Here is a 23,894-nt window from a genome sequence, read left to right as displayed (position 1 = left end):
CTGTCCCTGAGCTTTTTGGCCAAGGTTAGTGCCCTACCACTTGAGCCATAGCTCCATTTCTGGCTTTTTGGCAGTTAATTGGAGAAAAAAAATCATGGATTTTCTTGTACAGGCTGGCTGCGAACCAGATCTCAGATCTCAGATTCCTGAGTAGCTAGGATTACTGGCATAAACCACTGGGTGCCTGGCTCTAATCTAGCTTTATAGCTGACTTAGGTCTCAAACTTGTCCTTACCTGGTCTTTTCAGCATAGACAGTAGTGAAAGGGGAGTTATGATGACCTAGCATACATCTGCAGAGCCCTCATTTTCTACTTGTCTTGAGAGCTGATTTTCTTCCCACTGCTCCTCATTATGCACTTACTCTAGAATACACACATTGAATGTAAATTTAAACTGCTAAAGAGGTTCAATCCCTTCTCACAAACATGGACACTCAGATTCAAATATTGCGCTCTGACAGCATTTCTGGTCTTCTCTTAGGCAATATTAATGCACTGGCTCCTTGCTAGAGCAGGTCTTGGTGACCTTTGGGCTCCCTTAGGCAGCAGGGAAGGAGAAGGTCAAGATGTGAATTAGATCCTTCGTTAAAATGGCCACAGAACCTCACTCCTGTCACCATTTGCTTGTCTCTAAGAATGTCAAGAAGACCAGATAAGGACAAGCTTTGACTGAAAATTTTCAAAATCTAATGCTGATTACTGAATTCAGAAAGGCAATAGTAAGCAACCATTGTATAAATTATGAATAAGTAAGCACTTTATCCAACACTTTAGATTAAAAACATCAAACTCCAGCCAACATTTTCCCTTTACAAGGATGTCTACTGATACTCCACTTCCCAGCAACCTTGAATGTCTTTATATAAAAAAGGACTAGACTACATGTTATAGTGAAAAAACACAAAAACTGAAATCACATAGTCCCAGACTTCTGACTGTGTGATCTTAGCAATTATTTCCCTTAATCTCACTAAGTTTTTGCTTGTTCTTTTGTTAGAATCCCTCCCCTGTAGGATATTATTTGATTAAGGATTAGGTACATAAGAACTGTGGGGCACATAACAGAGGTCAGAGATGGTGGGCTCTTAAAAAAATTAAATCCCCTCTGCATCTCTCTTATCAATATTTCACTTTCAGAGAGAATAAGATTGCAGATTCATCATGGGAAGTTAAGCACTGGAATCTAGAAATGGCAATAAAGAATATAGTCACAGAATAAGACAACCACACATTAGTCTAGAACAGTAATCTTGCCCAGAGTGTGTAGGTATCTTTTTCTTTCTTCTTTTCTTCTTTCCTTCCTTTCTTTTTTCTCTTCTTTTTCTTTTTTGAGGTATTTGAACTCAGGGTCTTATACTTGCCAGGCAAGCCCTCCATCATTCGACTCAGACCTCTAGTCCTTTTCACACCAATTTTTCAGATAGAGTTTCAGGCTGGTCACAGGCCAAGAGGTTACTACTGATACCTCCTGCATACCTAGGATTACAGATATGAACCACCATACCTGGCTTCTTGATTGAGATAGAGACGGTAATTTTTTTCCCAGCTACCCTTGAGCCACAATGTTCCCAATCCCTGCCTCCTGAATAGCTGAAATGACAGACATGAACCACTGTGCCAGGCTGTCTGCAGGCATCTTAATGACAAAGGGCACAAAGCCTCCAGCAAAGAGGCAGAACTCTCTTTGTGTCCTCTGTGTTGAGGATTTCAGAGTTCCAGTGCATCATGCGCCACAGGCAGCTCATCAGCATCCTCAATCCGTGACCAGTGACATACCTGGCTGTGTCCACTGACAAGCACTTCCTCTGCAAAGTGTACCTTCACAGGGTTGGTCTTCAACCTGGCCCTCTTCTCCTCAGTCAAGAAGGAGGATTTGGGGACTCCCTGAAAGACAGCAAACAGTATGTGCATAAGATGCAAGCATTTCGTCTCCTTTCTTAACAAAACAGACACACACACAAAAAAAACACTCAATGCCACTTTGACAGTGGTTATAGATTCAGTGAACACCAATAGGAAAGGAAAACATTCCATGGGAAGATCTCTTCTACAGTCTAGGGTTCCCAATGTAGACCACATTCTCAAGTGCCCCAAAAGTTGGATATTCAAAATGGCAGCAATGATAATGACAAGAAAGCTGGTCTTTAAAGGAGACCTAAATTCCAGCCCAGATTCTGCTGGAATTTCAGACAAGTGGCAGGACTATCTCAAACACAAATTCCTATGAAAGGAAATAAGGGGAGTTACAGGTACAAAACCAAACCAAGCAAAATAAGGACTATGACCAGGTCCTCATCCCTCTACCCAAAGCAGGTGTCAGGACTGCCAGAAGCTCTGGGCCCTGGGATTTTTTTCTCTCTTTGCTCTTCTCATGTGGATGGTACTCTCTTTTCTCCAGAGGCAGAAAGACTCATCATCAGTTGGCCTAAATAATATAGAGAAGTCTTTGGACTAGATCATATCAGGCCAACTTGTAACACTTGATAGAATCTTACATGATGCAGGCCAAAAGTATGTAATCTTCTTGGATGAAATCTCAATACACTATCGCCCAACCTAACATCCTATGTTCCTCTAGCCTAGACAGTTCTTTAGAATATCTAGATGAGTCCAGAGATCATGCTCTGGGCCATGTTCTTTGTAGCTGAGGGAAGAGATACGGAACAGCAATCAGGAAAATTAAATGGCTGAAATGCTTATGGACATGGATATTATCACATCAATGTCATGATGTTCATTAAATGAACAAAGGACCCTGAAATCTTAATGCAAAAAGATGGATGTGATATTATTGGTAACTAGATTCTTGGTGTGACAGTATAAATATACCTCAAATAAATAGATTGCTTTAAAATCACCATCACCATCACAACAACATTTAGCAGAAGAAAGAGATATAGCAATGCTCACAGAGGATTTTGATCAATAAGAACAGAAGAAATAGAAAAAAGGGAAGGTATGAGCCAAAATTAGTGATGAGATTACCAGTCTTCATCAACTGAATCAAAGACTCCTATGCCAAGTGCATCTAGATCTATTAGATATAACAACTAGCATTACCCAAGATCAAAAAAGAGAAGAAATATGTGGAGTCTAAAGATAATCAAATATCAAGTTTCCCAGAAAATGAATACTGAGGATAAAGGAAAGCACATATCGGCAAGCTTATCATTAACTCTTGTCAAAATCTAAGACAAGAGTGATGATAAAAGAGCTTGGAGAAAGCTTTCAGATCACTAATGGCTGATACAGAGTTACCAAGAACAAGTGAGAGCCAACCAAGTTCACTTTTCTTTTGAAGATAAGATTCCAGATTGGTAGGCCAGGGTCCTGTGGATCTAGTGGTACTCCTTCATTCTTGCAAAGCATTTGATAATCTCTCCTATAATCCCCCTGTGGAAAAGGCCAGATGCAGAATCATTAGATAGACTCAAAATTTAGTGACCTACACTCAGAATAGATCTCCAGTAGCAGAAATTGAAAGACAAGATTAACAAATTACGAATCTAAAAGAGCCAAGAAACATGAAGCAGGAGAAACTGTGAGTCCAAAGACCTGGAAATCAACAAGAAAAACCAAAAAAGGTGTAGTGGAACAGTGTTGTCAAGATCTGAAGAGAACAGAGTCATGAGTAGTCAAAGCGATATGTACAACCATCACCGGCTGAAATATTCAAAAGAACAAAGAACCAGTGGCAGAATAGAGAGACTGAGAGAAGGAATCTGTAGGAGGCAACCATTGTTGTCTCTCACTTGGATGAGGGTAAATCTGTAACAGTTAGGCCCAGAGAGGAGCTTGCTAAAGAAATTGACCTAGCTGGGAACTCTTAAGTAGGAAGACTTGGGAGGAGGAGATTCCCCAACACCAAGGGAGAATAACTCCAGCGGGCAATGGCCCAAATAAGCCTTTCAGCCCCAAGGTTCCCTGACTATAAAATCACAGCATGTCAGAACACCGGGCCAAAGTAACATGACTTGACAGGGATGAACTTGAAATGTGGCACTGAGGATCAGAAAAAAACGAATCAATTGCTCAAGCATGGGATTGGGAGAGTTGGCTTAGAGGCTATTCATTACAAAACCAGTTCAGTATTTCTTTGACCACAAATGTCACCCAAGCCAACAGTATGATTGTGCTTGCCAAAGTGTTAACCCAATCTTGGATTTCATTAGAATTCTCTAGTGCATGCCAGAAGTGTAACCTCCATTCATTTCCCATGGTACCCTTTGGCTATTGATGGAAATGTGTTCCTTTTGGGTCACAATGCAATTGGAATCTGACCACAAGCCTAGCAAGAAAGTGAGAATTCAGAAAGAACACATGAATAAGGAACAGTTGTTTAGTCTGACAAAAGGAAGGCCATTTCATACAAGGTAGACTTGTTTTGAATGAGAACTAGTCAGTGGGAGTCCCAGGGAAGAAGGGCCTGGTGACATGAAGAACCATCCAGCCATGAAACTGGCTGCTTTGAGAAAGAATACATCCTGTCACGGAAATGCCCAACTCACAGGCCTCTGGACTGTTCCATGGGAACATTAATACTGTACCCAGGTACCTTGGCATCTAGACTATATCTAGACTATGCCTACTTACGTACATTTAAAGGATATGAGCTATCCATTCCTTATTCTAGGACTTTTTCATCTGCAAAAGGAGGATAATGAGAGTATTTGCCTTGCAGGAGGATTTCCTTTGGGTGAATTTAAACAACACGTAAACGATTAGTATTAAGAAATGTAGACTTTGAAAAATTAAAACCGAAATATATGTTTCTATAAAATTCTGCCCTAGACAAGTAGTCATTAATATTCAGCTTTACATTTTATAACTTTTAAAATCAATTTCAAGCCATTGGAGGACACTAAATGAGCCTCCTTGCTGAAAGAAGACAAGTGTGACACAATGTCCGTAAAAAACTTCAGGACACTCTTGGTGGAAAGTCAGAAGTGGATCCGTCAACATTCAAGGCAATACTCTGAGATACTGATGGCCAGACACTGGCCAGAATACTGGCTTTCCTGCCCTAGTCACATTCCACTTCCTGGCAATCCTGTGGGAATCTCTAGAATGGTGCTGGAACATGGAATTTTCTTTTGTTTTCTCTTTTCCCTCTCTCCCTCCCTCCCTTCTTTTTTGTGTGCCAGTACTGGGCACATAACTCAAAGCCTCCAGCTCTTCTCTCTTGCTTGGCTTCTCTGCTCAAAGCTAGTGCACTTGAGCCATACCTCCCCTTCTGGCTTTTTGCTGGCTAATTGGAGGAAGTCTGCAGATTTATCTGCTCGGTTAGTTTCACACTGCAGTCCTCAGATTTCAGCTTCTCAAGTAGATAGGATTACAGGTGTGAGTCACTGGTGCCCATCTCATAGGAGTCTTCTTCTTTCCTTCCTTTTCCTTTCTTCCTTCCTCCCTCCCACCCTCTGCCCCCCACCCCCTCACCAGTCCTGGGTGAATTCAGGGCCTGGACACTGTTTCTAAGCTTCTGCTTCTTTTGCTCAAAGCTAGCACTCTACCACTTGAGCCACAGCGCCACTTCTGGCTTTTTCTGTTTATGTGGTACTAAGTACTAGAACCTAGAGTTTCATGCATGCTACGCAAGCACTCTACCACTAAGTCACCTTCCCAGCCCCTATTTTTCATTGTTTAGGAAAATATAGCTATACACTATTTTCCTCTCTTCTCACCTAACAGGAGTTTTATTTCATTCATTTTTTGGAGGGGCACTCCCCCGCAATCTAATTAAGATTAAGATGTTCATCACTGAGATGATAATCAGATAAAAAGAATGGATTAATGCCTGTACTGCCATTTATACCGACTAACTTTCCCTGATTTTATATTGGCTTTGTATTGACAAACTATTTACTATAGAAAAATCTCCATTTATTGTGTATAAAATACTCGTTCTGTCACATTTATGGTAAATATCTTAATACAAATAAGTTTCAAAAACTAAGAACAAAGGATAACACTTTTCACATGAGGAGAGAAGGCCAATTGTTTACTTGTGAAGTATTTGGACCACATACATTTTATATTTTTGCATAATCAAATAGCTACTTGATCTACTGTGTTTCTTCCAAACCTCTCTATATAGGAGTCTTTCTATAACCTATCACTTGATAGATACTGGTCTATATTGTTTACATATTATATGTTTTTTTTATATTTAAAGTCTAAAACATCACATGATGTAAAGTAAGACTGTATTTTTCCCAAATGCACCAAGAAATGTTCAAGTATGATTTCTTGAATAGTTATCTTTTCTCCCACTGGCTGGGATGTCATGTTCATCACACACTGGATCCAGCGAAAGTACTAATTTTCAACTTCCTATTTGATTAATTAATATGTCCAACATTTCATCCATATCAGACTGCTTTAGTAATTGGAGAGTTATTAGTATTAATCTGTATTTAATTAAGGCCATCTTTCTTCTTCTCATTAGTGAAAATAATGATACTAGTTTTCTTATGACTAATGGTCTGGGCCTGAAGAACATAGTATGTACTTCTACATTTTCTTTTATATTAAAAGTTAACTTTTTTACATGCTTCAGTACAAATACATATATATTTTATTTTATTTTTTGGTGCTAGAGTCAAACTAGGGCCTTCCTCATGCTGCGCATGTGCTCTACCACTGAACTATACCCTTAGCCCACTTCAGTAATATTTTAGTTTCCCTCACATAGGGCCCAGACATTTTTTCCTTAAGATTTTCTATTTATAATTTTCCCCCATAAAGAACTAGTTCTTGTATTTATCAGCTTTATCACTTTTCTGTTTTCCAAACCATTTATTTCTTTTACTCTTGTAACGTTTATTAGTACTTTCTTCCAACTTCTTATACTGAATATTTGACTGGTCTGTTCTTTTTTAAAATGATAAAAAAAACACACTTAAGGTTATGAGTTTTATCCTGAGTATAGCTTTAACCTTACATGATAGATTTTAAACGGTAGAGCTCTAATTTTTAATTATTCTGTGAATAGTATACAATGATACTTTTATTTGACTCCATCTTCAGTGAGGAAATAGCATTTTATTTCTAAATGGCTGGATGATTTTAATTAAATTTTGGTTAGTTATTAGTTTTCTTTTTAAATTATATTCAAGAAAATGGATCTATGTAGCATTTTGTTGCAATGTCTCTCATAATGAGAATTTGGTCAACTTTTCCTCCTCAGTAGCTTTTGCTCTTATAACGCGATCATATACTTTTTCTTGTATAATTCATAAAGGCTCTGTGGCCTGTAGTAGTTCAGGATTGCCATTTCTTCCAGGTTCCTCATCTCTGCCACACCTTGCCTGTGGTGAGCTGAACTGATAAAACACTGTCACATCCAATACTTCATTTGGTTCTTGGGACAATCCCAGGCAATAACTATCATTTCCACTGCTTGACAAAAGTGAAAACTGGATCTAACGATGTGTCCCAAATCGTCCTTCCCAAGCCTGTTTTGACCACTTCCACTGTGGCACCCTTTCCACTGTTCCTCATGACACAAGCACTGTTGTCTCCTTGGCTGGACTGGAAGCTCTTCTTTCTTTTTTTTTTTTTTTTTGGTCCGGTTGTTGGGCCTGAACTCTGGGCCTGAGCACTGTCCCTCAGCTCTTCAGCTCAAGGCTAGTGCCCTACCACTTGAGCCACAGCGCCACTTCTGGTTTTTTTTCTTTTTGCTTATCTGGTGCTGAGGAATCGAACCCAGGGCCTCAGGCATGCAAGGCAAGCGCTCTACCACTGAGCCAACTTCCCAGCCCTGGACTGGAAACTCTTGAAGCCCAGACCACATGTATTGCCTCCACATCGGAGGGCAGGAAGTCTTCAGGCCCTGTGGGTTGACTGTCATCCTCTACCCTTTATTATGTTATAAGGGCTATCTTCCAGGGGCTCAGAGTCTTGAGGTCAAGAAAGATGAAATTAATATGTAAGACAGAGAAAGATTTACCGATGTGAAGCGAACAACTGTGACTGAAAGAGAATCTTCAGCTTCCCTGAAAAAGAAGGAAAAAAAAAGAATAAAGACAAAAACATTTAGTACTTCCATGGTGTGTGTGTGTGTGCATGTGCATGTGTATGTGTGTAAAAGATTGGCAGAATTATTACGCAGCCTCTTGAATAGGCTTCTTTGGTTCAGCAAAACTGAGGATGTTGGGAGAGAGTGCCAATTGGAAAGGGATTTGAGAGGGCACAGAGTGCTGCTTCCTCTTTAAGGGAACCTCCAGACACCCACCTGTACCATCCATCACACCTACAGCCACTAAATTTAGTTTCATACGATGAAGAATTCATCTGGCTGACTAGCTAGTCTTATATCCTAAACTAATTTTTCAAGAAAACAGCAATAACACCGATAAGTTAAATTGCTGTTTCAAGAAACAAAGGCTAAATATTTTACTAAATAGAATCAATGTGTGTAGGTAACATTATTTATCAGATAAAAGCCAACCAGTCTGTGTTGTTTGGGCACAAAGTCAGTATAATAAACCCAGGTATATAATCACCATAAAAGGCATTTGTATCTCATATTATCTTGTAGATTTCAAAAGTGATTAAACCAGCCAGATAGCTGTTACATATACACATGCATGTGTGTATGTGTGTATATATGTGTGTGTGTAGCCAAGGCTAGTCTCGAACTCTTGATCTACCTGCTTCTGTCTCTGAAGTTCTGGGATTACAAGTGTGCAATATAACACCCAATTCACTTTCTAGTAGCACTTTCTCTTTGCTATTATCACAATGAGAAGCATTTTGAAAAATAATTTCATTTGATTTCTTACAATATGAACCTATAGGCCTTTCCTCCAATGGATAAACACAACTTTAGGTTTCTAAGTGCCTGGGAATCACCTCTTTTCCATTGTATGTGAGAACAGAGATAAATTTCAATAAGCTATATCCCAATAACTCAAAAGGACATTATAGATTCACAGGTATTTGGAGGAAATTCTAAGGTTTTTGCTTCTATTATCATTTTGTTTTGCTTTGTTTTCCCCCTTTACAAATAATAATGAATAATACATGCTGCTTTTAGACATTGAAAACTAAGATAAAAAGAAATAAGCATTCTGGGTTTACCCTTGTAATCCTTGCTACTCAAGAGGCTGAGATCTGAGAATTGTGGTTCAAATCCAGCCTTAGCTGGAAAGTATATGAAACTCTTACTCATTAAACTACCCCCAAAAAAGCCAGAAATGAAGCTTTGGATTAAGTGGTAGAGCACCAGCCATGAGCAAAAGAAGCTCAGGGACAGCACTAAGCCCTGAGTTCAAGCCCTAAGACTGGCACATACAAAAATAAATCAATAAGCAAGCTAACATGGGATTCTCCCGTGTTTACAGACTATTTCCTCTGCTTTTCCCACCGGGGTTCCATTTCTTGGAAAGCATTTCGATAAATATTATATGATCAGAGGCACACAGGCATTGTCCTTGGCTTCTTTTGCAGCTGTGCCTGCCCTCCATTGCTGAAGTGTATCTTACTAGCACGTAAGTAGCAAATGAAGTTGGGCTTCTTTGTGTCATAGAACTCACTGAGTCAGAAAGCAGAGTGGTAGGATGGAGGTTCAAGGCTAGGCTGGGCAAAAAATTAGTGAGACCCTTCATCTCAACCAATAAGCTGGATGTGGTGGTAAGGAGTCATCATAAGCTGTGTTAGGCATAAATAGGAGGATCACAGCTGAAGTTGGCTCCTGGTACAAATGTGAGACTCTACCTGAAAAATAACTAAAAGCACAAAAGGTTAGAGGGCATAGCTCAAGTGGTAGAGCACCTTCCTATCAAATGCAAGATCCTGAATTCAAGCCATCCCCCCAAATTAAATAAAACAAAAAAATAGATTAATAAAATAAAAGAGACTAGGCCTTCCTAAAATCACAGGATTGGTTATGCCATGCCTATTGCCTGTCTTTATAAGCTCTGGATGATGGAAGACAACTTAGCACCTGAGAATATCCATGGCCCGTTCACAGGAAAGTTCTTCAGCAGGTTCATTGTTCATTTGGAGGATCTGATCACCAGGGAAAAGCTTGCCATGAGCAGAGCCTCCTGTTGGAGAGAAAGTAAATAATTGGTGCTCAGGCCAGGAGGAATCAGGCTCCATGTGTCACAGAAGCACAGCAAAATGGTAGTCTAGGTCCCTTGGGCACTGGATCACACAGATTTTAATTTTCCTCTTTATAAACCATGTATAACATACTTACATAAATCCATTCCAAGAGACTTTAGGAGGCTGTTCTGAAAAAGAAAACTAGGAGAAACAGTCCAAATGGCCAGTGAATCTATCATGTCCCTCTCTAAAGAACTCAGGTGGATAGTGTATGTACACATACACTTGTATGTATAAATTGAAATCAGTACATTTAAACTAGTCCCTGACCTAACATCATAGCTCAAGTATGAAAACAATCGCTAGGCTCTCCCAGCCTGCTCCCCTCCACACGGGCATAGTCTATATTTCACAGACTCAAGTGGAAACAAATCAATTGTTTCTATTACTGGCTGCCTAGAAACTCTCACCAGCAAGGAGCATGCAGGTTTAAAGAGGAGTGGCTAGTTTGTCTAAATACTATCACTGGTCCCCTAAGACTGGCCAGAGCAGCTCAGCAGGACAAAGCTCTGGCCAAAGTCAGTGGGAGTCTGGGGCTCAAAGCAGCAAGTGTTCTTGAGGCTTTTTCCCTCCCTCCTCCTCTTCAGCAAAGAAAGGTGAAAAGCCCAAGACAGAATGAGGTCAGAATTCCCCAACTTTCCACAGGGTAGCATTTTCTGCCTTTTGTTACAAGACTGAGAGATGGGAAGAGAACCAGGGAAGGCAACTTTCAGGTTTCCTGTCAGCCTCTACCTGCTGTGACTGCCACCACCGTGAGGGGGAGGTTCTCAGAAATGTGAAATCCATAGTCCTGAAGCAGGGTGTCTTTGTCTATCTTCACTGTGTGCCTCACAGGAGTGAGGGCTTGGGTTGGGATCCCAGCAGGCTCACCAGCAGCAGCAACTTTAGCCCTGGAAGAGAAACAGTAGCTAAGAAAGGCAAGTGGAGGGTTCCAGATAGTGTTCATCAAGTGGGTCATTCTCAGGTGTGATGGGAAAGATTTGGAGCTAAGCATACACCAATGTTCCTGTGTGGGTGTAGGTGTAGGTGTGCTTGAGCTCAGACTTGGGGTGTTGTCCTTGAGCTTTTTTGCTCAAGACTAGTATTCTACCACTTGAGCCACAGCTCCATTCCTGCCGGGCTGGCTTTGAACTGGAATCCTCATATCACAGCTTTATGAGTAGCTAGGATTACAGGTGTGAGCCACCAGTGCTGGGTTTTAATGTTCCTTCTGAGAGAGAAAAGACACAAGAAGCACTAGCTATAACACCAACTAGGATTTATTACCATTCTTAGCACTCATTCTATGAGATCATGATGGGCTGACAGTACTCAGAGGAGGTAGAGAGCAGTTTTCTCTTGCAGGGAAGAAGACAGAGAATTAGGGGCACATGTGCTTCCTGGAAGAGCCTTGACAGGGAACAACTACATAGACCAAATCCTAGCATACAGAATATCAATATACCATCCAGAGAATTGATGAATGAACAGTCAGCTAGACAGATGGATGGACAGGCATTCCATGAAGGAGGCACTGCACAAACACAGGCAGAATATGCAGGAAAATACAGATGGCAGATAGAAATGAGAAGTGGTTCTGTTTGAATGTAATTTTGTAGATGGATTGTTCCTTCAGTATTTTTTGTTTTTATGATGAATTTCACTTCCCTTTAAACTCTGTAACTCTAAGGACTGTAATATGAAATTTCAGATGGCAAGGACTTCCTCTATATTAACCTCTAAAAACATAAGTTCCCTCTACACCAAAAACAGTTAAGTTGAAAAATCACATTAAAAAATTTTTAATTGTTATTATAAAGGTGATGTGCAGAGAGGTTATAGTTACATAAGTCAGGTAAAAAGCACATTTCTTTTTGGACAATGTCACCCTTTCCCTCACTCTCTCCCAGGTTTTTCTTCAAAAGTTGTATTTTGTATCTCCAAAAAAAATAAAAACAAAAACAACCCACAGAGCAAGTCACTAGCTAATTTTCATTTGTCGATGGTAAATTATTTTTTTTTCTTTAGCAGCCAATGAATTTTTTCCTGAGGAAGGTCAAATAGTGAAGGGTTGAGATGTTTATTGTCATTATTAACAACAGACACCTGGAGACATCACAGCCCCTCAGAGCTATGTGCATCAGGCCCATCATTCATTCCATGTACCAAACATTATCCAAAGCAAGAAGTCTGTCTATTTTAATAGGACCTCACTGACCTGAAAATCACCTCTGCCATTTACAATCAGGAAATGTGAAAAACTGTCTCATGAAGCCAAAAGGCATGTGACAAGTCCATCTCCAAGCCTCCTGCATACCCTGTGCTGTGCACTGAAGAACCTGCCATGGGTTAGCAGAGGGAGGCTCCGAGGGGAAGCCATGAAGCATAGAAGCCCAGGGAGGATTTCTAGGTAATCATATGGGTTATACTGACACAGTCAGCAGAGAGACCTAACTCAAGAGAAGACACAGGAAACTGAAATCTTACTCTGAGTAAAACCCATATCTATTTCCAACTTAAAGGCCAAAACTTTAAGGCTATAAAAGGGCTACAGAGGGCTGGGAAGGTGGCTCAGTCGTAGAACGCTTGCCTTGCATGCCTGAGGCCCTGGGTTCGATTCCTTAGCACCACATAAGCAAAAAGAAAAAAGCCGGAAGTGGCGCTGTGACTCAAGTGGTAGAGCGCTAGCCTTGAGCTGAAGAGCTGAGGGACAGCGCCCAGGCCCAGAGTTCAGGCCCCACTACCGGACCCCCCCCCAAAAAAAAAGGGCTACAGAAAGTGGTGGCACACACCTATATTTCCCAAGCTACTTGGGAGGCTGATGGAGAAAGGTAGATTGGGCCTAGGAGTTCAAGGGGCAACACAGAAAGATGCTACCTCTTAAAAATCATGATTAAAGCATCTTTTGAAATATAATAACATATTATACCCTGAAAGAAAAGGTTAATGTTTGTGTTCTTTTGTTTGTTTGTTTTTACCAGTCGTGGGGCTTGAACTCTGGGCTTGGGTGCCATCCCTCAGCTCTTTAGCTCAAGGTGAGCACTCTACCACTTGAGCCACAGCACCACTTCTGGTTTTCTAGTGGTTTATTGGAGATAAGAGTCTCACGGACTTTCCTGCCCAGGCTGGCTTTGAACTGTGATCCTCAGATCTCAGCCTCCTGAGTAGCTAGGATTACAGGCATGAGCCACTGGCGCCTGGCTGTTTGTGTTCTTTTTTTTTTTTTGGTCCGGTGGTGGGGCTGAACTCTGGGCCTGGGCGCTGTACCTCAGCTCTTCAGCTCAAGGCTAGCGCTCTACTACCTGAGCCACAGCACCACTTCTGGCATTTTTCTTTTTGCTTATGTGGTGCTGAGGAATTGAACCCAGGCCTCATGCATGCAAGGCAAGCGCTCTACCACTGAGCCACCTTCCCAGCCCCTGTTAGTGTTCTTTTAAAAGAAAAAAAGTATTAGAGATAACTGCCTATAATCTTAGTCAGAGAGCTAAGATCTAAGAATTGTGGTTCCAAGCTAGCCCAGAAAGACAAATCCAATGAACCAGCAAAAAGCTAAAACTGAAGGTATAGCTCAGCAATAGAGCACCAGTTATGAGTGAAAAAGTTGAACACAAGGCCCTATAGTAACACACATACACATACACACACATGCATATATATGTATGTACACTCACATAGAGAGCAATAGAGTACTATTTAATGTTGCAGGAAAGGAAAAATGATAAGAGCAGAATAACTATATACAATGGATATCACTTTCTTTGTGTGCTCATACTGGGGCTTAATTAAACTCAGGGCCTCTTGCCCTCACTTGGCTTTTTCTCTCAAAGCTGGTACTCTACCACTTGTGCTACACCTCCACTTCCAACTTTTTGTTGGTTAATTGGAGAGAAGAGTCTCATGAACTTTTCTGCCCAGGCTGGCTTTCAAAAGTAAAATGTCTTTCCAAGTTGTTCCAAACATACTTAAAAGTTTTCCCATGACTGAATTTATTGGTCTTTAAATTAAAATAAATCTAAATTAATTAAGATTAAATATGAATTCCTTTTGTTACACTAGCCATATGGCTAGTGGTGAGCATGGCAGGCAACATAAATCTAGAATCTGTGCGCATGTAGGGAAAATGTATGAGACCTATGTACAAAAAGAAAATTTCTAACTACTGTAAATATCTAAAAATGTATGTTTCTGTCAATTTGCAAAATCTCACAGTTATGTAAAAATGTATACATATACATATATATGTATACATATTGTATACATATACACATATATGTATATGTATACTTTTTTTTTTTTTTTTTTGTCGGTCGAGGGCCTGAACTCTGGGCCTGGGCACGCTCCCTCAGCAATTCAGCTTAAAGCAAGCACTCTACCACTTGAGCCATAGTGTCACTTCCAGTTTTTTCTGTTTTTGTGGTGCTGAAGAATTGAACCCAGGGCCTCATGCATGCAAGGCAAGCACTCTACCACTGAGCCACCTTCCCAGCCCAATGTAAAATATTTTTTTTGTGAGATAAGGTATAGTTTGTGTGTTATGTTTAGTATAATACAGAATGGTCCTCACTCTTACATCATGATGATGGCTCACTCGTATTTCCAATTATTCAGGAGAAGTATAAATCATGAGGATTGTGGTTTGAGGCCAGCTAAGGCAAAAAGTGGGTAGCACATGCTTGTATTATGCAGAAAGTACAAATAGGAGGCTCATGGTATAGGCTGACCCAGACAAAACTTCAAGCTTCTATTTGAGACTAAGTAAGGCAGGTCAGGGGCCAGTGACTCACACCTATTACCCTAGCTACTTAAGAGACTAAGATATGAGATCTTGTTTTGAAGCAAGCTTGGGCAGATAAATTTGAGAGGTTCTTATTTCTACTTAACCAGCAAAAAGCCAGAAATGGAGGCATGGCTTAACTAGTAGAGTGCCAGTCATAAACAAATAAAAAAGCCAGGTGACAGTATGAGTACCTGAGTTCAAGCTCCAGTATTGGCAAAAAGAAAGAAAACAAAAATAACTAAAGGAAAAGCTATGAGGATGTGGCTTAAGTGGTGAGACCCTGAGTTCAAATCCCAATAGTGCCCCCTGAAAAAATATATAAATGAGGATACTAAGGCCTAGAAGTTCAAAGAACTGTGTTTGAATCTACAGCATCTGACTTGTGAGCCTGAGCTCTTAAACATTACTTTGTGCTACAAGGATGTCAGTCAGTCCAGCATGCAATTGCACATGGTAGTGTGCTCACATGTATGACTCTCTCTTCTACACACCACTCTCTCTCTTCTACACAGCTTTAAGGCACCTCACAGCCATAACTACATGCTGAAGCCTTCCCCAATGAAACAGAATTTAGAATATCCTCTAAATGCCTAAAACTAACCAAAAATAGAATGTGAGGCAATTCCACTCCTGGGCAAACATCCCAGAGAAAGGAAGATACAAGTCCTCATGGAAACTTGCTCAGCAGCCTAGCTATTCCTGCAGAAAGGTGTCAGGCGAGATGAAGATTCAGTTCGAATGTCGTCTCTTCCATCTCTGATCCCCTAGGTAGACATAACTTCTTTCTTCTCAGAGCCCTGACTTCTCAAGGCTTTAATTGATAGTGATCTGATCCCAAATATCATTACTCTTGGGCTGGGAAGGTGGCTCAGTGGTAGAGCACTTGCCTTGCAAATATCATTACTCTTAATATTCTCTAACAGCAAGATCTGCATATAACCCATCTTTGCCTTTTTTACAGACCAAGTAAAGATGTGCTCACAGGAGGAATCAGTGCTTTTTGGGTGAATAAATGAAAAAGATGCTACATATATACCGTGTGCTATCCCTAATATTGTATCCCTGTAATGCACTTAGCAAAAGCTGGAAATGTATATAAAACTACTAAGAAATAGCTATTGTAATTCAAGTTGTAGAGTTCATTGATTGTCATTTTCCCTTAGATGGATATGTCACTTGGCTCAAGGATTGTGATCCTAACCAGGAGTCAACTTCACCACATCCCAGTAAATGCTATCATGAGGTCAACTGCTCAGACCAGACTCCTGAAGGTCATTCCTGTCCTTTCCCTACTTTCACACATAATGGCATATCAGTCCCAGCAACAAAAGATCTCTAAAGCTATCCATTTCTTTCCACTTCCAGAGCTATCTTTCTGCCCTAGTCCTACTGGTAGATAGGTATCTGCAATCAGGTCCTAGTGGCTCCCTGTTTATCATCTTTCCTTTCTTAATGGATTCTCCAACTACAAGACAGTCTGATTTTATAATGCAACCCTATTCCTATACCCACTGGCTGAATGGCTTAATTCAAACTTCTGAATATTGCTTAACACAACTCTTACCTATCACTCCAGCTTGAGATCACACAATTTATTTATTTTTTTGTTGTTATCTTTGTTCCAGCTAAACAAACCTCTTTTGAGATCCTCAGACACTGACCATTGGACATTTTTTCCTCTGGCTAGAATTTTCCAATCCACAACTCATTCTCTCTCTCTCTCTCTCCCCCTCCTTCTCCCTCCCCTTCTCTTCTTGATTCCCCTCCCTTCCCCTTCTCCCCCTTCATTTCCCCAATCTACCTAACAATGTATTCTATCTGTCCAATCCTTATGTTGTTGTCTTCTGGCCTGGGAGTAAATATTTCCATCCATCTGCTGAATGGGCCCACAGAACCACATATTCTTTTTTTTTTTTTAATATAACACCATATTCATAATGACCAATACAAAGCCTCCTGTTCTAGACTAGTTTATGTAGCAGGAACTGAGCATTTCTTGTTCCAGGTGCAGAATTCAATACCACCCATACAGCAAATCTTAACTACTGTCAGGAGAACCAGGAAAAGAAGAAGCCTTACATGGAGTTTTGACAGAATTCACATTGGTGATTTCCAAAGGCAATTCGAAAGAGGGCATTCTTCAACTGTGGTGGGCAAATGAGGCCCCCCACTGTCTTGATTAATCCCTGGATAGTGGCAGTGGCTTTGGCCCAAAGTCTGCATTTGACATTTCGCCCAAAGGCCATGTTGGAGCTTTTGTTTGGAAAGGGAATATCAATGTACACAACCACACATTCTCACAGAGAATGTTTAATATTTGACACTACACTGAAAGAAATGATTCCTGCAGCAAAATTTCCTCCTCTGAAGCATCTTATAAATACCAAACTAAGCATCAAACCCAAACATATGGCCTGCCGTGAGCATGGCCTTCAAACCATCCATCTGAGGTTACTTCTGTGATCTTACACTGAAAGGGCCTAAGACCCACTGTTACACTAATGTGATTCCTGTTAGATAACTAAATTTACCGTAAGGGAGAACTTGAAAAAAAAACAACAACAAACATGTTACATTTAATCATGAAAAGTCTTGAGGCTAGTTCTAAATTTTATGGGTCAAGAGTTCATGCTGAGCCGATCAATAACACTGAAAAGAAAATTACCAAATTCAGAGGGATCATGCTTCAAATGTTCTCTGGCTTTAAAAAACAACCTGCTTTCCAGATATGTTAGAAAATATACTTTATGTCTGTCCTGTCACAACAGATTGTGGAGAAATGATTTGGAATTCATGTTTAAGCACTTTATTCTGTTCAATTTGAATGATTTTAAAATCTGGTATAAATTTGACTGTAATTTTTTAAAAGCCTTCTCAAAAAATGGCAGAAATAAAGACAACAGTCTATACTAGAAAGAAAGTTAGTACATAGTGAACACTCAGGAATATTTGTGTGGTTGTGACCATTTCCAGGGACCAGTCAACGCAGATGTATGTACAAGTGTTCCTACAGCTGAGAGGAGAAAAAATCCTTCTATTTTTACTTTAAAATATGAATTCTGGTGCAGTATGTGTGTATGTATCTGTGAGGTGGGGCAGAGAGAGACTGCATGGCCTATGCCTGTAATCCCAGCTACTTACTACTCAGGAGATAGAGATAGGAGGATCACAGTCTGAAGGGCCCAGGCAAAAGTGTGAGACCTCTCTGAAAAGCAAAAACACTGGGGATAGAGGTGTCATGGCATAAGTGTTAGAACACTCATCCAGCAAGCACAAGGCCTTGAGTTCAATCCCCAGTAGTATAAAAGCAAAAACACAAAAACAAAACCCAATGATTTAAGAAATAATCTCCAGATATTTTCCAGACTATTTTCCTCAAAAATTTCTACTTTTGTCCATAGGTCAAGAAGTAATAATAATTTTTAAAAACCTACGCTTTTTAAAAACCATTATATTCAAAAGGTCAATAAAGCCATTTCTGTATATAATTGATAAGTGGGCTACTTACAGTTGAAATGAATGAGTAAATTTGGAATACATGAAATACCAGCAGCAATGACCGACACTAAGATGTCGTAAGATTATGTACCGACGTGTGAGTACATAGATGAATGTGTGTCTGTGCACACTTGTGAATGTGTACATGTGAAACATAGATATGCCTTGTGTTAGGGCATGTGAAGACATGTGCATGTGTCTTTATCACCATTTACATGCAAGTTGAGAGAAATCTTTTTTTAAGCCCTCAGGATAAAACCCAGCCATAATGAAGAAGGCGTGAAATTGCATTAAGCTCCTTATGCTTCTTTAGATTTTGCTCTGGCAAATCTGGAGCTAACACTTTTAGATTAAGCATTAGAGAATTCAGAGAATTTCGTGCTTAATTGCTTTAATAATGGAATCAAATTATTCTATAGTTCAAATGGCAGAATAAGAGGGTAAGAGTAAAAATATAGAAAATAATGTGTAATGAAAGCCTACTTTAACAGGTAATGAGATGTATAATTCTGGAGTAATGTAAATAGTTGTGACACAGCTGTATAAAATTGGCAATAAGACCAATAGAATAGAAACAAATCTTTAATTTCCCACTTGGGGAATGAGGAAATGCCATCCACTATATTGGAGGGTTGGGAAGAAGGGAAGACCCTTTCCAGGTGATGGTGATGCAGACAACTACTTACTATTTCAGAAAAAATCCTGAAGGTAGATATTCATTTCTTAGCATAGACTCAAATAAACTCCATAAACTAAATATAGACTGTTTAAAACTAGTAAGTTGCACATCAATGTTTTCTATCTTTCCTTCCTTTCTTTCTCTCTTTTGATCAGAGGTTGGACTCAGGGCCTCTTGCTTGCTTGGTTTACTTACTCATGGCTAGTGCTCTACTGCTTAAGCCACACCTTCAATCCAACATTTTGCAGATAATTGGGGATAGAGTTAAACAGACTCCCCACCCCGCCCTCAATCTGGTTTCGAATTGTGAATCCTCCAGGTCTCAGCCTCATGAATAGCTAGGATTACAGGTATCAACTGCTGGTACCTAGGGTTAACTATTTCTAAAAGAACACTGGTACTTTAACTGTTATTTTCATCTCACAATATAAAATTATATGGTCCTGGAGGGGTCCGTCATACTGGAATAGTGTCTCATTTCCATAATTATAGGGGTCATTAGGTTTTCACCTGCTCAAGCACATTCAGCCAAATAAGTGCCACCACCTCAGTGTGACTAACACTGGTAACAATTCCAACCTCTGAAATTTTAGTTAAAATTTAGGAACTCAAACCAGCTTTAAAAACACTCTACCCTACTAGTAGAACACTTAAAATACATTATCCAGGGGAAGGGGGGTGGGAGAGTGGGGGGGGCGCAGGATGGGAAGGGATGGAAAGAGGAAACAAAGGAGGAGGCAACAATGCTTGATAAGAAATGTACTCATTACCTTGCCCATGTAATTGTAACCCCTCTGTAAGGTATTTTCACAATAATAAATAAATAAATAAATAAATGATACATTATCCCACATATATGGAAGTTATCAATTTTTAAATAATGTTTGGAAGTAGAAACAGTTTTGTTTTGTTTTACAAATTTATGACTAGACAAGTCACTTGGGACCAGAGATAGAATATTATGGGGGAAAAATGACAACTACAGTGTTGAAAAGGTTAGATATTTTCTTGTGTGTGCTGATCTTGGGGCTTGAACTCAGGAGGCTGATATCGGAGGATCATATTTGAAGCCATCCTGGTCAGGAAAGCCTATGAGATTTTTATCTCTAGTTAATCTCCAAAAGCTGGAAGTAGAGTGTGGCTTAAGAGGTAGAACACTAGCCTTGAGCAAAAAGCTTTACTCAGCTTCCTGAGTTCAAGCCCTAGCACAAGCATGAAAAATGTGTATTAATCATGTATTACCCAGTGTGCCCTCTGGCAGGAGTAAGGACACACTGGGGTCTCATGTATGGCAGGAAGGTTGGAGAAAAGGGCCAGCAACAGGCAGGGCAAGGAACAAAGGACAAACAAACCAGTGTCTATGTTATCCTGTATGCTGAACCTGAAGAACAAGGAAGAAAAAGAATGTTCTAGACTAAATGAGCAACAACCTGAAAGTCCCTGAGATAGGAAAGAGCTTGATTAGTAATGTAGAAGGAAAATAGTGGAGAACAGTGAGCAAACAGGCAAGAAGAACAAGGTATGGTTGGAGACTGAGGTTGAGACTAGGTCCTGAAGGACTTGTAGGCTTTGGCACAATGGTGGCTGAACCACTGAATGATTTGGGTTGGGGTTGACCTGAGGGCTAGCCTGAGGGACAGGAGCTCTTGTGCGTTTTGAAATGGCCACTGAGGGGTGTAGAATTAGCTGGGATGGGGAAGAGTAAATGCCATGCTGGGCCTATATGCCCAGACATGCAGAGAGGTCTGAAAGAAAGAAGGAAAGAAAGAAAGAAGAAAGGAAAGTAGTCTGACATTTCTCTAGAAAATAAACATAGTTGCCACATGACGCAGCTACTCTACTGCTAAGTAAATTCTCAGGAGAACTGAAAGCATATGTTCAAACAAACACTTCTACACATGTTCATGGTACTATTATTCATAATAGTTACAAAAGAAAAAATAAGCCAATGTTTATTTCATATAAACATGCATATATTATATTTTGAGTTCATATGTCAACCCAAATATTTGTGTTTTATTAGCTGATGAAATGGACAAAGAAAATATTGTACAATTGAATTTTTGTCGTTGTTGTTGTTGGTTGTAGGGCTTGAACTCTGGGCCTGGGTGCTGTCCCTCAGCTCTTCAGCTCAAGGTTAGCACTCTACCACTTGAGCCACAGTACCACTTCCAGTTTTCTGAGTGTTCTTTTTGGAGATAAGAGGCTCACAGACTTTCCTGCCTGGGTTGGCTTAGAACTGTGATCCTCAGATCTCAGCCTCCTGAGTAGCTAGGATTACAGGTGTGAGCCACCAGCGTCCGGCACAATTGAATATTTAGCAGTAAAAAGGAATAAAATATTGATTCATGACAAAACATGAATGAATAAGGAAAGGAAAGGACCAAGGTCAGATAGTTTGGCAATCTCAAATCAAAACAATCTATTTCCTACAGTACTTTTCTGAGTCTTTAATTCATGGTGTAATGCACATAATGCATCCACAAGATAGGTAGTATACAAGGATAATTATTTCCCAAACACATCTGGGCAGGGAACATTTTTTTGGTGGAGCAGCATCATACAGGACTAGGTTGGAAGAATCTACTTTGGGAAACAATATGCTCTGTGACTTTTTTCCATTCATCCATCAGCCTACCTGACCACCTGGGATGCTCCACTCAGTTCTGGGCTACAGAGATGAGCTAGTACCTTCTGGGACTCACAGAAGGCTGCTCAGGAAAGCTGGAGCATATACCAATGTTTTAATTCAAACCCATGGAGTTCCATGGGAGAGATTTTTCTCTGACTGGGCAATGGGTGACACTTTCTAAAGAGCCAGAGCTTTAGCTGTGGGTGGGTTCTAGGCACATGGGGATGGAGAGGGGATCAGGCACAGCAGACCAGGACCAAGGGGCAAAGGAGATGTTGCCGTGCAGCAGCATGGCAACAATGAGTATTCATTTGAGCATCCTGGGAATTGAGCAGAATAGTAAGATAAATAGCTTAAAGGACTGTGGGATGGATTATGGACAAATGAAATGTCAAACCAAAAGACACTTAGACTTTGTTCTATAAGAAATAGTATTGGAAGTGGACATGGAGAAGGACTGAGATTAGAATCAGCCTGGCTGAAGAAGTTCTTGAGACCTCATTTCACCAATGCCAAGTGTAGTGGCCCAGCTTGAGGCAGAGACACCAGACAAAAAAAACCCCACGAGATCCCATGTGAAAAATAAGTAATAAAGGGCTGGGACATGGTTCAAATTGGTCACGTCTCTACCAAGCAAGCACAAGGCTCTGAGTTCAAACACAAGGAGAAAGAAAATCATTATGTTGAAAAATGAACTTTACAACTTTGGCGCGGGGAGAGGGGGAGGGGGAAGATGTGAAAGGATGGGAAGGGGAAACAAAGGAGGAGGCAACAATGCTTGATAAGAAATGCACTCATTATCTTGCCCATGTAACTGTAACCCCTCTGTACGGTATTTTCACATATACACACACAAAAAGAAAAGAGATGACGGTGGTCCTAAACAAGTCACTCTGAGCTTCACAGGTAAAGCAAGGCTAATTCTTCCGGCCTTAGCTCACCTCAGCCTCTTCTCAGAGAAGCTAGCTGGTGAGCGTTTTATCTCTGGGCAGGAGAACAGCTGTTTCCAGTTCCTTTGGAAGAATGAGTGTCTCAGAAACACCTGACAGGGGATATTTCATCCCGGGGGCAGGGCCAGATGGGAAATCTGAGATGGAAAACGAAGGCATTGAAACAGAGCATATTTTCAAGTTCTCTTGTAGCTGTCAAATCAGATCTGTATTTGATTTCATTTTGTTTTGCTAAGAATGAAATAGGGACTATGGAGAAGGGTCGGCTGCTGGAAACACAAGGACTGGGGAAAGGAGAGAGACAAGCAGATTGCTGGACTCACAGCAGCTAAAATGAGAGGGTATGTGTGTATGTGTGAATGTCTGTTGGGTAAGAGAGAGGGAGGGCATCCCAGCCCAACTGCTGACCTGTTTCCAGGTCCCCCACCACATGGCATTAGAACAAAGCAAGCTATAGACAGCCATCCCCAGGTGCCACCAAGGCCAGGACCTCCTCCCCCAGGGACACCAGCTTAACAGATGGGAATCTTCGGAGCCCAGGAGCCTTACCGGGCCGAGCTATCTCGGGAGCGCCGCAGCCAGCGCGCCACCATTTGTTCTATGCGGTGTGCTTTCCCAGTCTGGAGTAAACTGTTCTCCAATTCTTCCATTTACCTGAAAGGAAGAAAGAGTTCAGAAGAAGCAAAGGAAAATTAAGGAAGATTCTATGATGCCGTCCTGCGCTTCTCCTCTTTAAGACCAGCTGAGCAAATAAACAGTGCTCACTTCCATCTGAATCACACACACACCCCAAAAATAAAAAAAAATTGGAATACTCTTGAAACAATGCTTTGTTTTTATACACAGGAGGAGAGGATATAAAAGATACAACTTCTCCAACTTTGTAACTGTGATCCACTGTGAGCCACAAACATGGCTTCTCTCCCCTGTGCCTCCCAGCACATCATGATTCAGTTTTATCTCCATCAGGAAGTAAAGATACATGGCAACATTCTTTTTTCTTTTATTTCTTTTTTTTGGCAGTACTGGGGTTTGAACTTAGAGTCTTACACTTGCATGCAGGTGCTTTATCACTTAAGCTACACCTCCAGCTTTTAGTTTTCAGACAGAGTCTCCCTTTTACCCAGGGCCAGCCTTGGACCACAATCCTCCTACCTTTGCTTCCCATAAATGTGGGATTACAGATATCTCAAATTTATATGCACCACCACATCCAGCTTGTTTGTGGAGATCGGGTCTTGCTAATTTCTTGCCCAAGCTGACCTGGA

The 23,894-nt window shown here is 40.6% G+C and overlaps 1 protein-coding gene across 1 annotated transcript in view; it reads right to left on the bottom strand.

The window, feature by feature from the left end:
• Positions 1-23,276, bottom strand: part of Frmpd1 (FERM and PDZ domain containing 1) — a 42,680-nt gene extending 19,404 nt beyond the window's left edge. Inside the window, 5 exon segments of the mRNA XM_013026584.1 lie at positions 1,778-1,885; positions 7,950-7,995; positions 9,948-10,050; positions 10,844-11,001; positions 23,176-23,276. Coding sequence (XP_012882038.1) covers positions 1,778-1,885; positions 7,950-7,995; positions 9,948-10,050; positions 10,844-11,001; positions 23,176-23,276 — 516 coding nt within the window.
• Between the last annotated feature and the right edge of the window lie 618 nt (positions 23,277-23,894).

The sequence above is a fragment of the Dipodomys ordii genome, unplaced genomic scaffold (assembly GCF_000151885.1).
Source record: "Dipodomys ordii isolate 6190 unplaced genomic scaffold, Dord_2.0 Scaffold95, whole genome shotgun sequence".
Lineage (NCBI taxonomy): Eukaryota > Metazoa > Chordata > Mammalia > Rodentia > Heteromyidae > Dipodomys > Dipodomys ordii.
The sequence above is the reverse complement of the archived record's forward strand: the minus strand, read 5'-3'. Positions and strand labels throughout refer to the sequence as shown.